General features: G+C 43.5%; 2 protein-coding genes across 2 annotated transcripts in view; both read left to right on the forward strand.

Moving 5' to 3' along the window:
* The first annotated feature begins 413 nt into the window (after window positions 1–413).
* CCDC192 (coiled-coil domain containing 192) overlaps window positions 414–13,714 on the forward strand; it is a 244,131-nt gene continuing 230,830 nt past the window's right edge. Inside the window, exon 1 of the mRNA XM_081090561.1 lies at window positions 414–757. The gene's annotated coding sequence lies outside the window, so the exon portion shown is untranslated. The remainder of the gene's footprint in view (window positions 758–13,714) is intronic.
* On the forward strand, window positions 625–9,387 carry CTXN3 (cortexin 3). Its single transcript, XM_081090563.1, has 2 exons — window positions 625–757; window positions 8,910–9,387. The coding sequence occupies exon 2, from the start codon at window positions 9,009–9,011 to the stop codon at window positions 9,252–9,254; it is 246 nt and encodes an 81-aa protein (XP_080946689.1). The 5' UTR covers window positions 625–757; window positions 8,910–9,008; the 3' UTR covers window positions 9,255–9,387.

Genomic DNA, 13,714 nt, shown 5'->3' on the forward strand with positions numbered 1-13,714 from the left:
TACAGCCTGGCAAATTTACAAACAGGTGGTGAAGATATGATTTTGTTCTTTTTTAATTGTTCTTGTTGCTTCCCATAATTGCTGCTTTTCTGAAAGGTCAGTTTCATTTTCTTTAGGAAAAGGAGACTTTTGTTTCTTCAACTCCCAAATGCTAAGTTGGTGCCCTTCCCTAGAAGTCTTCCCATTCATTAAGTTGGCCTGAAGGTCATAAGCCATAATCAATATGGAGGCTGGTGGCTGCAAGGTGCTCACTGACATCCCCAAAGAGGGGCAGTGTCCACAATCAATAGGGAAGAGCAGAACCCTGGTAGATTTATGGCTTTGATTTTGAAAAGGTATGGGAATGCCCTGTGATGCTCCCCCTCCGCCCTCGTACTCCTTTTGAATGTTAATGCTTTCTTGGGGATGATTTCAGACACACTGCTAGGATACTGCCTCTACTCACTGAAGCAGAATCCTCGGAGGAGTTGCTGAGGCAGAACTGAAATCATGGCTCGCCTCAGAGAAGCAGCCGTGTTGGCCGCTAATGATGCCTCACCCAGAAAGACGATGCTCCTTTAACTCGAGGCTTTTAATGGGAAGTTTCTAAGCCTGAAACAACAGCTTTAGATCTGGGGTGTGCCACCAGCTGCCCGCGGCTCCCACTGTCTCCTGCTTTAACACAGCCTGGTCGGGAGAATGGAAACTAAAGAAGCTTGTAACTACCTGTAACTGTTCCACCAGGAAATGGATCAAGTGTTTGTTCAGCCAGACTCAGGTACCTGACCGAAGCTGTGTCTGTGACAGGCTAGTTAAACGTTTCTCTCTAACTTTACAATTTGTGCATGAGCAATAATTGCATAGATGCCCTTTGGATCTCAGTTCTGAATTCAGAGCGCTGTCGGATAAAGTGTAATTAAACAGCTGCTAGGTGAAGTTAATGTGGGGGAGGCGGTGAAATGTCATGATGCCTTTCTTTTTAAAGCATGCTTAAGTTTATAATGCTACTGACACTGGATAAAGGAGCAGTAAAACAGACTTATTTCTCGGGTAAGCTGCAGTAAATTTTATTCTTGAAAGCTATTTGGCCATGACAATATTTTTTTCCCTTTTACCTCAAATATCCTGCCTTCCAAAATGCAATGGGGATGTTTTAATTTGTTTACAAAGGATCGCAACTCAACAACTCGTAACGACAGTGCTGACTGTCCCTGGTGTCCCCGGGTGATGAGCAGTGTGCAGCCTTAGCACTTTGCGTATCAGCAGGCACTCCTTCTCACTAGGAAACGTAAGGAAAATGGGGGCAGCATAGTAATGTTTGTTGCCTGAAGTTAAAAGTCCCAGCTTGCTAAGGGTGCCTTTTGCGACCCCCAGTTACTGACTGAAACTGGGTGGTATTTTCCTGATGTTCTCAGCCAGGCTGCAGCCTTGCCCTTCTGTCCCTTTAAGACTCTTCAAGCAGATGTTAGGAAGAAGAGGAAGCTAGGGAAGAAGTAAAGCTGAGGTTAGGACTCAGGCTGAAGAGAAAAATCTCCTGCTGACTCAGAGCTGACAAGTCCGGGACCGGCAGGGTCCACTCCCGAACCCAAGCCGACCTGTCTGCAGGCTGACTTTGCAGAGACAGACGGCCAGGCTGGCCAGAGGGACCGGACCTCCCCATGCAGCAGTGGGGGCTGGCAACAGTTCCGAAACTGCCTGTTGACATTTGTAGCTGACCACATTCACATGTCTTTAAAATCAGCGTTTATGGGCTTCCTAGTAGCTTTGGGTCTATTATCTGAGTGTGTAAAATAATATTTACTCTTAGCCGTCCTGTGGATTCAAAAGCACCAGGGCTATTATTGGAACAGGGGAGCTGTATTTGGAAAAAGAGGAATATGGAAGTTGCCATGTATTTATGCGTCGAAAAAGGGGGTGGTTAAAATGTACGAAGTACCTGGAAAGAGCCAGGAAATCTTTCCCGGAAGTTCTTGGCTGGTCACCAAGAGGGCCACACATTGCTTGAATTTATAGGAAACATTTTGCAGCTTTGTGTGTATCTCCTGGAATGCAAGTTACTGTTCACAGGGCTCACACACAGAATTTCTGCAAGAGTCATAGATATCTGCAAGATTCATTTGCTTATAAGTGATTTGGTTGCTTAGATGATGAGGTGGATTTTGTGGGGAAAGAGGTAGAATAGCATTGACTAGGATGTTCACATGTCTTGTGGGAGGGTGGGGAGTGAAGGGGGTGGACTTCCTGAGGCGCCAGTTATGTAAACGGCCATGCAGCCGAGGCTTCTTTTAGCTCCGAAAGTAGAGAATAATTCTATTGAGCATCAGTCTCAGGGCATGTATTATTTTAATCACTGAAAGCCACGTTAACATTTCAACAGTGAGCTTCAGAACTGTGGCAGAATAATGCCGCACTTTGAGTAAGGCTGTCAGCCAGTTGTTGCAGATTCAGTCCTGCTCACCTAGTCAGTTCCCTTCCCGTGGCAGCCCAAGACTGGGCTCGCTAGTCTGCTGGGTAAATATAAATAGGGCACACAGGGTGTCTTTGCAGGACAAAGCGTCCTGTCTGACACATGTGGAAGTAAACTGGACAAGCCTGCGAGTGTTCTTGCTCAATGGACGAACCGTTTTTACACCTACTTTTGAAAACGTGTCAAGTCACATAACTAGGTTTCTGGCCTAGAAGTTTTAAAAAAGCAGGAACAGCAATTATGTGGTTGAGGAGTACTTAAATACAGACAGCATATCTTAACTGCACCCTGCATGCCAGTAGCGGGCGAGAGATGACGACTTTCTATTCGCTCCAACGTACCAGAGAGAAACTTGCGATGCAGCATCCTTAGGGGATGCTGCTCTCTTGGTAACGGATGTTTCTTTTTATTTGGGGCAATTTACTTAGAATCTCTCTTGCTTTGTGTGCTTACTTGCATAACAGAAGTCAGAAATAAATCTTGTTTTGCACAAAAATGGCCTAAAGAGAATACACTCATTCGTCTTTGCCGGTTTACTGACCACTTACTATGCCAGGCGGGACTGCACATGCGCTGCATCTGCCGCCACTGTTATTGCAACCGACCGCAGGAGGGTGGGCACTCGGCCGATGACCACAAAAGTGAGATGGCAGAATGAAATGCCAGCGTGTTTGCCAAATGCACTTAACGATCCTACTACTGTCACTTCAAAAATGAAAAGAAACATGTCGTTGCTTTAAGGATATATTTTCTTCAGATCAAATGTTTCCTTACTGTGACATTGTTTCATGAGATGCTGGTGAAATGAAATGGCCAAAGGAAGGCCCCAAGCTTGAGAAGGTACATGTTGACATTTATAGTTTCCATGCAAGACATTTGCACTCAGGATATTTTAAATGGCTGCCCTTCCAGACCAGAGAAGCAGATCAGGGTAGAAAGGTCTAACCGCTTTCATAGAGGGAACCTGCTTATCTCCACTTGATTTTTATATTCTGGATCCCACCAATCAGCATTGAGATCAAGGAAGATTTAAAGGGCTGAATAACTGCTTTTCAAATCATGAGATCTGTGGCTATAAAAGGGCCACTGTGACTCAGACTACCTGTGATTCTTGGAAACAACCTCTATTTCAAACACAGTGGTCTGACATCTTATTTTTACCCCCTGTCTGTGTCAGCCGGACCCTGAAGTTTGAATCCAGTTCCCCGGACTGTAAGGGGCTAGCGGTTTGAGTCAGTCTCTATTGAAAGAGGCAAAGATCCCAGAACAGCAAGAATTCCCCAAGGAGCCTGTTGTTGATGAAGGGGAAGGAGATGAACCCTGTGGAGATGTCCTGTAACAGGTGCTGCAGCAGAGACGCAGGTGAAGTGCTCCTGGAGGCAGAGCAAAAGCACCGTTCCCTTTGGTGAAGGGGCAGATGGAGGTCCCACGGGGGAGGTGGTGTTCGGTGCGGCCCCTGGGGGAAGAGGAGAGGCCCACAGGTGGGAGTAGGGCGAGGAGAGCAGCACGACTGGAAGCTCACAGGTGGGAAGCCGGAGGTGCTCCAGCGGCAGCAGGTGCTGGGTGAAGCTGCAGAGCAGGCCTCGTGAGGCTTTCTCCCCAGGTGTCTGCAGATTCGATTACATGTCGGTTTGTTCTTATCAATACGATGGTCATTTCACTCAGAGCCAAATGTGGTTTGATGTTGGCTCCTTTTTTTTTTTATTGTGAAAATATATTAATATCTTAGAACAATTCTATTGTCAGGATATGACCTGATTTGTGATCCGGAAACAGCGGTATCAGGTCCAAAAGGGGGTTAATGGGAGGGTTAGGGTCTTAGCCATTGGAGGACAGAGGTTTTCTGACGGGAGGAGAGGTAAGATCTGAGCACAGAAAGATGAATCCTGATGTGGGATGGAGGAAGGATGGGAAGGAGAGAGAGCCTCTTTGCAAATTACCCTGAAGCGCGTGGCTAATAGTGAGAACGGCTGTGGCTAAGTGGACTGCTCACATGGGTCTTTGTAAGTAATTCAAGGTATTTTTACACTTTGTGAATATCAGGGTCCAGGGAGCCTGACTTGAGAAAAGGGATATATTATAGGATTTTTTTTTTAAATGGCATGTTTTAATTAAGGTTTCCTTGGTCCGGTATTAAAATTAGACTTTATTTCCCGAGCACACACAAATGGATTAGCAAAGAAAAGGCACGGAGGTACTGCAGGAGGCGGAAGGCGGTCAGGATTGAAGTGCTGCTGCAAGTAACTGCTCCTTCTTACCCCGAAAATAACTGCCTTTGTTATTATTAACGCAGGAGGGTTGTGTCAGAATCTCCGGCAGTAATGTACTCGCCCAGATTTCACTATTTATCTAAAAAAAGATTTCATTATTCCGCTAAAAGCGATTGTGAACATTTCCTAAGAACCGTTTGTACCGAAAGGGACATTTTAGTCTAGGATGGACATTTTTTAAATGCACGTGTGTGTTTCTTTTAATATTTTTGTACCGTGGTTACATGTAGTTCTTTTTGTGCATCTTATTATATCTGATGATGTTTCCTTTAACGTAAAACATGCTGTTGAACTTTCCAAAATTGTAAATTATTGATTAGCTGATTGTGGGATTTTAAAAGAAAAGCAGGCTCTTCCAAGGATCTCAATCAGAGCTGGGCAAAACTATGAAATAGCTGGCATTTCTTTCCAGATCTCTGTGTCCCCAAATCCCTTTAAACCATTTCCTATTTTCTCATCTGTGCCCATCATCTCCACTCCCCAGGGCTCTCCTGCTGGGTCACCTGCTCCCCCTGGTCCTCTCCAGCAGCCTCACTCCCAGCCAGATCTCCCTTCAATCCCCTTTTATCCACCACGTTTCCCCATCCTTCAAGTAGGAACAGTTTTCATAGACAAATGCCTACGGTACTAATGTGTCACTTTCCTTGGACTATTACAATTTAATATCCTTTAGTGGTTTGACCAAATGAAGTAATTTTAATAGGGACTTGGGCACCACAGTTTCCTGGGAGGGAAGAGGCTTGCAATGTATAAAGAACTATAGAATCGTCAAAACACATAATCTGGCTGCGAAGAGGGTTAAGCATATCCTCGCATCAGCCTTTTCATCAGAATAAGGTGATAAAACTGCAAATTAAAACTGATTTTTAAATCATTCTAATCGGAATCAGATGATGAGGTTATTTGCTGGGGCTTCCTGGGATGGTTGTCCATCACTGAAGACCCCAAATGAATAGCGTATCAGCTCTAAAACCTGAGTTGTGGGGAAAGCCTAGAAGTATGAGATGTTGCGATAGGAGAAAAGAATTTGGCATTTGCCTTGTGCTAAGGACAACGCTGGGGAAAACTGCACCTGGGTGTCAACATGGCTCTTATCAGGCGGAGGTGCAGGGTGGGAAGCGAGGGCTGAACAAGGTATTGCTATCCTGGTCAGCCAGCCCGTGGATAGGGAGTAATTATCACAGGCTCAAAAGGCCCTATCCCCATTCTTTACTTTGAATTCCACAAATCTAGGAATCTATATTGTACATTTATCCAGGGGTGGGGAACGTCCAGCCCGTGGGCCGTATAAGGCCCATGGAATCATTTGGTCTGGCCTTGCCAAGGCATTAGGGGTGAGTTAATGAAACGTTTGACCAAATACAGCAGGTTAATTTTCAAGTTGATAATTTTCTATGAACCATGAATGATGTTATAAATATCCAGACGGCCCTTGGCAGAAAAAAGGTTCCCTACCCCTGATGTACAGTTAATGATCTTAACTTTTTCTATATTTCCTTTTTGGTTTATGTCGTGTTTTCATAAGGGATTTTCTGAAAATGCAAACCTGTATTGGGAATAGACAAAGAAGGACTCTGCCCTCATTTGGGGAAATGGACCTAGACTGGGACCTAGTATGTGGGCGGGAGGGCAGGGGTGGAAGTGTGGGGACCCTCAGAAGGACAGGAAAAGGCAAGAGGGAACATGGCAAGGACATCTACTCTTCTGCCACTACATGGCTTTCTTCTGACCCAGCCCTGGGAGACTTTTGCATTGGGGATGAGTAAGCCCAGCCTGGGCACTTTGGAGGGTCCAGGCGGCCCCAGTCAGAGCAGTAAGGGGAGCTGCATTGGAAACTCTGGCCACATGTCCTGCCCGCTCCCCACAGCCCCAGTTACCTAGCGATTAGCACCCAAGCAAACCCAAACCAAGCCCAACCCATGAACATCCTCTATAGTCCTAAGGAGCTTATCTTTTAAAAAATACAGTCAAATTTTATCCCAGTCTTACTTCAAAATAAAAATGAAGCATAAATGAATCCATTGCAACTATTTCGGTTTGAATTTTTAAAAAAATTCAGTCATGGAACTGCAAAATATTCTTTTCCCCCAAACTGGTAACTCCTTCCTCCCACTTACTGCTTGTCATTCCCTTTATAAGCTGGTTTTTAAAACTGTGATTTTATTAACTGTGAAGTGTCAACATTCATGCAAACTGCTGTGATAACTACAGCCATACTTCAGTGTGATGATTATAAGTTAGCTGAAGAAATACAGCATTAATGCCTTAGGTCATAATTTCTAGTTTTATTTGGTTGCTTATTTTCATTGAGCATGATTTTTTGAATCCATGTTAATTTTCATACCTGACTACTCTGCTATGTAATTTTTCCAATAGACAGATTTATTAATAAATGCATCATATGATTTTTCTATATAGCAATGTGTAATATAGATGCTCTTCTTTACACGGTTTGAGTTAAATAGATTGAGTTCAATATCTGGGGCTTTTAGTGGTCTTTGTGTACACTTCAATTTGTCTTGAAAGACAAACAATAATACCCATAATCCTTAATTTTTTCCCACCAGTAAAATGCCCTACTTTTTCTGTCCACCAGATTGCCTTACACAGTAGGAAGCCACTGTAAGCTTTAACAAGAATGCAGTCAATCAACTCCTTTTTCCTAGCTCAGTTCTCTGAGTGCTTCCCAGGGTCGGGTATTGAACCTGGCCTGGGCTTTCTGCAGAGAAAAGCAGGAAGTCTGAGATGCCTCCTTTCTCTCTTGGCTCAGGCAAGAGAAAGTGAGGAGGCACCGCAGCTCTTAGTCATGTCCTAAGTGAAGCAACACTTCGTTGTTCTTCTCTGTGTACTTTTCAAAGGCATTCATCCTCATTATAGCAATAGGAGATACACAGGCACTTCTTCCATCTTTACAGTTTATTGACCTCTCCAAGGTCCCACACTTATCCTATATACTAAAAGCGTAATATGCTAATGATATGCTCAAACCACTCAACCGCTCACTATGATGTGCACTGACCACCAGGGGGCAGACACTCCGACAGGTAGGTTAGCTTGCTGCTGGGGTCCGGCCCATCAGGACTGAGCGAGATGGGCCAGACACGCCCTGGAGCCCTCCTGCAGTCCTTTCCTGGCTGGCCAGCCTCCTGTGTCCCGCCCTGGCCCCGATCGTGCACCAATGGGATCATATACCCTCTTGCAATCCGGGACCCCTCAGGGGTTGTTGGAGAGCAGGTTTCGGCCCAATCCTGCAGGCCAGGCTGAGGGACCCCCCTGGTGCATGAATTCGTGCACTGGGCCTCTAGTTTAGTAATAAAGTTGAGGCCAGAGGCTAGAGCCCAGGACCTGATGCTCCCTGAGAGAGTTTCTACATTAAGTCCCTTTCCTTTCCTTTCCTTTCCTTTCCTTTCCTTTCCTTTCCTTTCCTTTCCTTTCCTTTCCTTTCCTTTCCTTTTCCTTTCTTTTCTTTTGTCAACCCTCACCTGAGGATATTTTTTACATTAATTTTTAGAGAGAGTAGAAGGAAGGAAGGGAGGAGAGAGAGAGAGAAAAACAACAACACACACATTGATATGAGAGAGACATTAATTGTTTGTCTCCCACACATACCTCAACTGGAGCCAGGGATCAAACTTGCAACCAAGCTGCATCCCCTTGACTGGGAATCAAACCTGCGACCCTTTGGTGCATAGGCCAGTGCTCTAACTGCTGAGCCACACTGGCCAGGGCAAGCCCCTTTTCTAGGCTCAGTTTCCTTGCACTGAGGCTATAGAGGTCTCTGCTTTCATGGTGCTTATAGTAGGGTGGCTAATGCATGGTGTTCAATCAATGGTATCATTATAGGGAGGATGTAAGAATAATATTATTGGAGAGAATCTAGATGAGACTTGGCATGGAGGCTGGGTTTGGATGTCAAGTTGGCAAGCACACCTTGAGGTCCACATTTCTCCTTTTCTGTGCTCTGGTTACCTTCCCTGCCCATCCCTCCTGGCCCCACGTGGCTCCTCTGGGGACAACGTGGTAATTTCATTCAAGAGTAAAATATTCCTCTGTTTAATTATAGAGAATTAGGGATCTCCAGTGAAAACATTTAGAGATTCCTTCTTCTCTCTGAAGAACATGATTGTGAGTCTAGAAATAAAGTTGCTCTTTGTTAGCTATTTCCTTTCCCCCCTCTTTCTTTCTTCCTGCAGAGAACTCAGCCTCTCCAAGGTGCAAGCACCATGATCTCAGCAGACTGACAATGGAAGGAGAGGACACTGGGCGATCCTGCGCTCTGGCTTCCCTGGACGATGGATGGAGGACAGCCCGTCCCTTCGCCCCCAGTGCCCTTTGGGAACTCGTTGTCAGATTCTAGCATGTCTCTGGAGCAAAAAACCACATTTGCTTTTGTGATTTTGCTGTTTATTTTCTTGGGCGTCCTCATCGTCAGGTGCTTCCGGATTCTTCTGGACCCATATCGGAGCATGCCAACCTCGACCTGGGCTGACGGACTTGAAGGCCTGGAGAAAGGGCAGTTTGACCATGCCCTAGCTTAGCAGGGCGGGAGCAGGACCCCCTATGAGGAGGGGAACTGCTTCATGTCTTGGCAAGGAACTCTCTGTCGTCAATGTTCTCAACAAATAATCAAGTTTTAGTGACATCTGGTCCTAAGACCACAGCCCCTTACTCAGTAAGCATGCTGTTGGGTTAAGACATTTGAGCATATTGGAAATGGAGACTTAAGTTACTCACCCAAAATAGAAAGGTTTCCATTTCTGTGTTTACTCAATGAATGGATGTTGTCAAAGGTGGGATGGTGAAACCGAGAGCATCAATGCTGACATAAACTTTGCCACAAAATGAAGCACTATCCAACCTGATCAGCGAATAAAGACTAGAAAGGGTCGGTCCCTGAATCTGGTGACAGGGCCAAGAAGAGATTTCCTTGCTTTAATCGTGTCCCTCACGCTATTTTATTTTCATGGGAATCTGGGTCCCAGGCAGAGAGTGAGGAAGATTATGCTGAGTGGACCAAAAGCAGGTACTTGTTTTCTCCTAAAGCAAGGAGTATGGGGAGGCCATGGGAGGGCTGAGAAGACAGGGTTTCATCCTGGGAAACTAGAGTGAGGATGATATTTTATTTTTAAAATAAAACTGAGTTCAAAGGCTTATAGAGGTTTAAAACTATTTACCAGGCCAGGTACATTCTATGTATTCATATTAATAACATGTATAGAGGTAGCTATACATAACCTGAATTTACTTTCTTTACACAAACAACTGAAATAATAGGTTAGAAGTGCAGCTTGAAGTTGTGTTTATGTGTGTGTGTGTGCTTTTTTTAAATAAAAAGTTAAGTGTTTAGAGGAGGAGACTTTGACAGTCTCAGGAGAACTGTGTGTTTATGACTGAATATAGAAACCAAATAAAACTTTTCAAGGCACGGAAGTGTCTCCTCTTTTATTTCTCCGAGACTACGTGCCTGGGGGCCATGCGGCATATCCAACGCTGAGGGTTTGAGTGTTCTGAGGGCGAGAGAAAGAGCAAAGACCATGAAAGGTCATCTGATTCATCCCGCTGCCCTTTAAGGAAAGGCTCCTACAAATGATCTTGTACCTATAAAACCGATTTAAGCACTATTTAATTCCACCAAAAAGAGAGATGTAAAAACCTCTTATTCTGACTTCCCTTGGTGAGAAAACCCCCTCAGGCTGTATTTATAGTCTATGTCTTTTAATTTTCTCCTCAGCTAGCCATCATTTTTTAAATAAAAAAAATTTAAAAAGATAATTATGCCTAAAAAGGCAGCCATTAGTAAAACTGCTTTCTTGTTTCCTTTCTTTCAAAACATTCTCTGGGGATCCTGCTGCCTAGATTTCTCCCTCCCCATGTCCCCTTGATTTTCTTCCTTTACTTAAATAAAATAGCTTTATTGAAATATAATTTGCATATCATACATTTACCTTTTTAAAGTCTACAATTCAGGCCCTGGCCAGTGTGGCTCAGTTGGGTGGAGCATCATCCCATGTACCAGAAGGTCATGGGTTCATACCTAGTCAGGGCACATACCTAGGTTGCAGGTTGGATCCCTAGTCTAGGCACATATGGGAGATAACCGATGTCTTTCTTTCTCTCTCTCCCCCACTCCCCGCTTTCTAAAAATTAATTTTTAAAAATTTACAGTATACAATTCAGGACTTTTAGTATATTCTAGAATTGTGCAATTATCACCACTAATTCCAGAATTCTATATCTACTAGCAGTCACATCCCCCTTCCCCTCAGCCTGTGGCAATCTCTAATCCACTTTCTGTCTCCATGGATTTGCCAATTCTGGATATTTCTTACAAATGAAGTTGTAGAATATGTGGCCTTTTATGTCTGGTTTCTTTCACTAGCATGTTTTCAAGGTAAGTTCATTTATGTTGTAGCATGCTCAGTATTTCATTCCTCTGTATGGCCAAATAATATTCCATTGTTTGGCTATACCACATTTTGTTTACTCATTGGCTATCCTGTTTATTTATTGGCTAGTGTAAAGAATGCTGCTATGAACATTTGTGCACAAGTTTCTGTATGGATATGTATTTTCAATTCTCGTGTCTATTCCTAGGAGTGGATTTGCTGGGTGATGTGCTAACTCTATGTTTAACTTTTTGAAGAACCGTGAGACTATTTCTCACAGTGGCTGCATCATTTCACATTCCCATCAGGAATGTAGGAGAGTTTTGATTCTTTTCTTATCTCTCTCCAACTACTCAAATTTCTTCTTTTGCTGTAGAATTTATAATTGAACACATTACTTTAAGAATGAGTCCAATGAAAAAGAGCGAACCACCTTGTGGGTTTCTATGTGCTAAAAGCTTAGTGATGCCTTCCAAGATCCTTTGCTTCTAGATCTAAAGCAAAACCCTGATGCTGATGTGTGGTCATCCTGTGGTTTATTAAGCCACCTGAGTATTTTTGGTGTCTTAATACATAGTTCCTTAACCCACTAATTATAATGTTTTCTTTTTTTCTTCAAATGTGCCATGCCATGTATGTCCTTATTAAATTTTTTCTTATTTAATAAGGGTCTAATCAAACCCATTCACGTATTTACTGAGCACCTGCTTTGAGCCTGGCTTTTCTAGCACTGGAGAGAGAGAGAAAGCAGAGGGTTAGTTCTTGCTCTCGAGTACCTCTCTACCTTGTTGAAGAGCTAAAACATGAAAGAAGGTATGTGCTTGAATCACTGTTCAAATGATTAAGATGGACCTATGGTTGCCATATCATTAGAATCATCTGGGAATTATATCTATCTCCACAAACTAATTTTTGTTATACAAGTTGTACATTGTCATGGTAAAAAAATGTAGAAATCATATGGAAAAATATCAAGTAAATGGCAACAGTCAACATTCTGCCTCCTTAGGTCACTCCTCAGTTTCTCCTGGGGAGCTTGGTGAAAATGTAGATTACTACAGCCTCCCACCCCTAGGGGTTGATTCTAGTAGAATTGGGTCAGTGAACAAATGCTTTAGGAGCTAGAATATGGGAGAGATGGATGTAGGCTAAGATAGGCAAGGAAATGATGTGGGAGACTATGGCTCGGCTATGATAGTATATATTTAAGTGTTTGGTATAAAGCTTTATGCCAATGTAAGTTGTCATTATTATGAAAGAAATTGTATCTTGACCTCAGAGATGGAGGTGTTTTAGATATGTGCAAAGGAAGAGAGGAGGTAAAACCAAATAAGGAAAAGGAGGTGTAGGTATGGGGCTTACAGCCTAGCTAGAGAACATGGTCGGAGGCGTAGCTGGAGCTCACGTGGGGAGGATAAAGTGGAGCTGAACACCAGAGGGTCCTAAAAGGCAAAATAAAGTGTAGGAGTCACTGTAGATTCATGAGAAAGAACATGACGCGAAGCGTGGTTGTCAATTTCAGTTTCCACCCTCCCTCAGAGCAACACTAGAATCCATGTCTGTAATGGGAACAGACTGAAATAGCCACCTGCCCTCTATGAGGCTTTTGAGCACAGGACTGCCAACAAGTGCCATAGGGCCTCCCACAGCCTGCTCTTCTTTCTTTCCTCCCTTTATTCCCCACTCTATTTTTGTTTTTTCTTCTCAGATTACTGCTCCTTGTTCAACCTCCCCTCACTGGGTCTCTGTCTCCACCCCTCCCTTGTCCAGAGCCAGAGTACCATAACAAGTGAGAAAAGGCGTTGGGCTATTCAGAGTAAATTGATCCCTCCTGTGTGAAGTGCTAACACTGTTTTAATTACTCAGGGCTTCTTGGGGTGAACAGAATATTCTGGAAAGGTCACATAAGCCGTCTCTGTCCTAGCGTTCTGGCTACAGGGGTTACAGTACAGCATTTTGCCTACCTTACGAGATATTTATAACGAGTGCAGCTGCCCTCTACCGTTTATATCTGCAACCCAGGACTTTCCCAAGGTTACTCTAGAAGACAGCTGCCTTTTGATTCAGAAAAATGTGGCAAACTCATTCTCAGTCTGAGTCCTGACTGGTTTATGCCCCTAAGAGACCCCAAGTTCTAGGTCAACAGTGCTCCCTCCAAGAAAGCTTTTTAAATACTGAGTAAAGTAAGTCTAACATGGGGTGTGAAAGAGATTAACTTGACTCCTGCTGTTAAACTAATGAACATTCCAAGCCAGATCATTCTCTCACTATTTCTAAGGGTTAAAGCTGAAACAAAATAAGCAACAGTTTTAAGAGGCGGAAGTTAGAGCAGATGCTTATAAATACATAAGAAAAAAATGCATTCGAGTTCCTTTTTTATTAGACTCATTACACCATCTTTTACTGAAACACTGAGGCTTTTATGTTGTAAGTATATTGATAAATTTGATGTGATGAGAAATTTTGCTTGTCCACCATAAATCATTTTTTAAAAACTTTGTAGTTTCAAGATGTCGACTTTCAGAATTGACATGTAGAATATACTGAAACACAATTATAAAAACAACAACTTTAAGCCCCAAAGTATTGAGTAAATTGTGAGACATGATCCG

The sequence above is a fragment of the Myotis nattereri genome, assembly GCF_964212035.1.
Source record: "Myotis nattereri genome assembly, chromosome: 4".
NCBI lineage: Eukaryota > Metazoa > Chordata > Mammalia > Chiroptera > Vespertilionidae > Myotis > Myotis nattereri.

Excerpts from the sequence above, each read along its gene's own strand:
- CTXN3 (XM_081090563.1), top strand. The coding sequence starts at position 9,009 with ATGGATGGAGGACAGCCCGTCCCTTCGCCCCCAGTGCCCTTTGGGAAC.